The sequence below is a fragment of the Parambassis ranga genome, chromosome 7 (genome assembly GCF_900634625.1).
Source record: "Parambassis ranga chromosome 7, fParRan2.1, whole genome shotgun sequence".
In the NCBI taxonomy this organism is placed as follows: Eukaryota; Metazoa; Chordata; class Actinopteri; family Ambassidae; genus Parambassis; species Parambassis ranga.
In genome coordinates, this window is record NC_041028.1 from 2,691,383 (window position 1) to 2,692,721 (window position 1,339).

Consider the following 1,339-nt stretch of genomic DNA (forward strand, 5'->3'; position numbering starts at 1 on the left):
TATGTGTAAACATTCAGTGAAGTAACTTTGTAACTTTTATTTGATTCACACACTTCCTTGTTCAGACAGAGGCTCTTTTATCTGCTGGTAAATTATTCACACACACACACACACACGGGTGGTGAAGTGGTTAAGTACAGAGGCAGAACTGAGACACACACACTCAGAGGTGAAGAGAGAACTAAAACAACCTCGGAAGGTTTTTTATTTCAATTTCAGTTTTGTCTGGACAGTCGCTGCTCTGACAGCCAGACCTGTTCTGTTAGACCTGCTCTGTGTGGACCTGCTCTGAGTGGACCTGCTCTGAGTGGACCTGCTCTGTGTGGACCTGCTCTGAGTGGACCTGTTCTGTTGGACCTGCTCTGAGTGGACCTGTTCTGTTGGACCTGCTCTGAGTGGACCTGCTCTGTGTGGACCTGCTCTGTTAGACCTGTTCTGTTGGACCTGTCCTGTTGGACCTGCTCTGTGTGGATGTTTTTGGACCGGACATGGAGCTGCTGCCGTCCCTGCTGTCCTCCCTGAAGGCTGTGGATCCTGGTTCTGTGGAGCAGGAGTACAGCGTGAGTGTCTTTAGGACCGAGCAGCAGGTTTAAGCTGCATGTGACGTTTCAGGACATAAGTGAGAAGAACTTGAGTAAGTCTGAGGCTGTGGCTTCCTGTGAGGGACACATTTACACAACATGACGCTCTGAGCTCGGACCTTAACTCGGCAGCTGCTGGTTCCTCTGTGTGACTCATTCAGAGAAAGTGTTCACAGACACACACACAGACACACCTCAGGTTCGGGGGGGGGGGGCAGCTGGCGTCCACTGATGCTGTGGTTGTTTTTGTGTGTTTGACAGTGATGTTACTCTGCTGCTGATCTGTGTGTGTGTGTGTGTGTGTGTGTGTGTTTGTGTGACAGGTGCTGCGTTCACGGTCCCTGGCGTTAAAGAGGGATCTGGGTTTGAGCGCTGAGGTGGGGGCTCTGAAGGAAAACATCAAGAAGAACAGATACAAAGACATCCTGCCGTGTACGAAGACGCTCGTCCTCTGCTGTCCTCCACATGGACGCATCACACTTTAAACATACACACACAGAAACACTGTGGACTCACAAACTAACTGTGTGTGTGTGTGTAGATGACCAGTCTCGGGTGGTGTTGTCTCTGCTGACCTCAGACTTTGACTCTGATTACATCAATGCCAGCTTCATCAAGGTGAGAACTCCTCATCATCAGTTTGTCTTTCACTCAGATCAATAACTACTGATAATGTGTGTGTGTCTGTGTGTGTGTGTGTCTGTGTTTGTGTCTGTGTTTGTGTGTGTGTGTCTGTGTTTGTGTGTTTGTGTCTGTGT

The 1,339-nt window shown here is 49.1% G+C and overlaps 1 protein-coding gene across 3 annotated transcripts in view; it reads left to right on the forward strand.

Annotated features, from left to right (window-relative positions):
• Positions 1 to 100: 100 nt before the first annotated feature.
• The window catches only part of ptpn18 (protein tyrosine phosphatase non-receptor type 18), a 7,593-nt gene continuing 6,354 nt past the window's right edge, over positions 101 to 1,339 (forward strand). For 2 of the 3 annotated variants that reach the window (XM_028409659.1, XM_028409661.1), the window contains exons 1-3: positions 101 to 560; positions 905 to 1,013; positions 1,123 to 1,199. In XM_028409659.1, coding sequence (XP_028265460.1) covers positions 489 to 560; positions 905 to 1,013; positions 1,123 to 1,199 — 258 coding nt within the window. In that variant the 5' untranslated portion in view covers positions 101 to 488. The remainder of the gene's footprint in view (positions 561 to 904; positions 1,014 to 1,122; positions 1,200 to 1,339) is intronic. The other variant, XM_028409660.1, reaches the window with a different exon arrangement.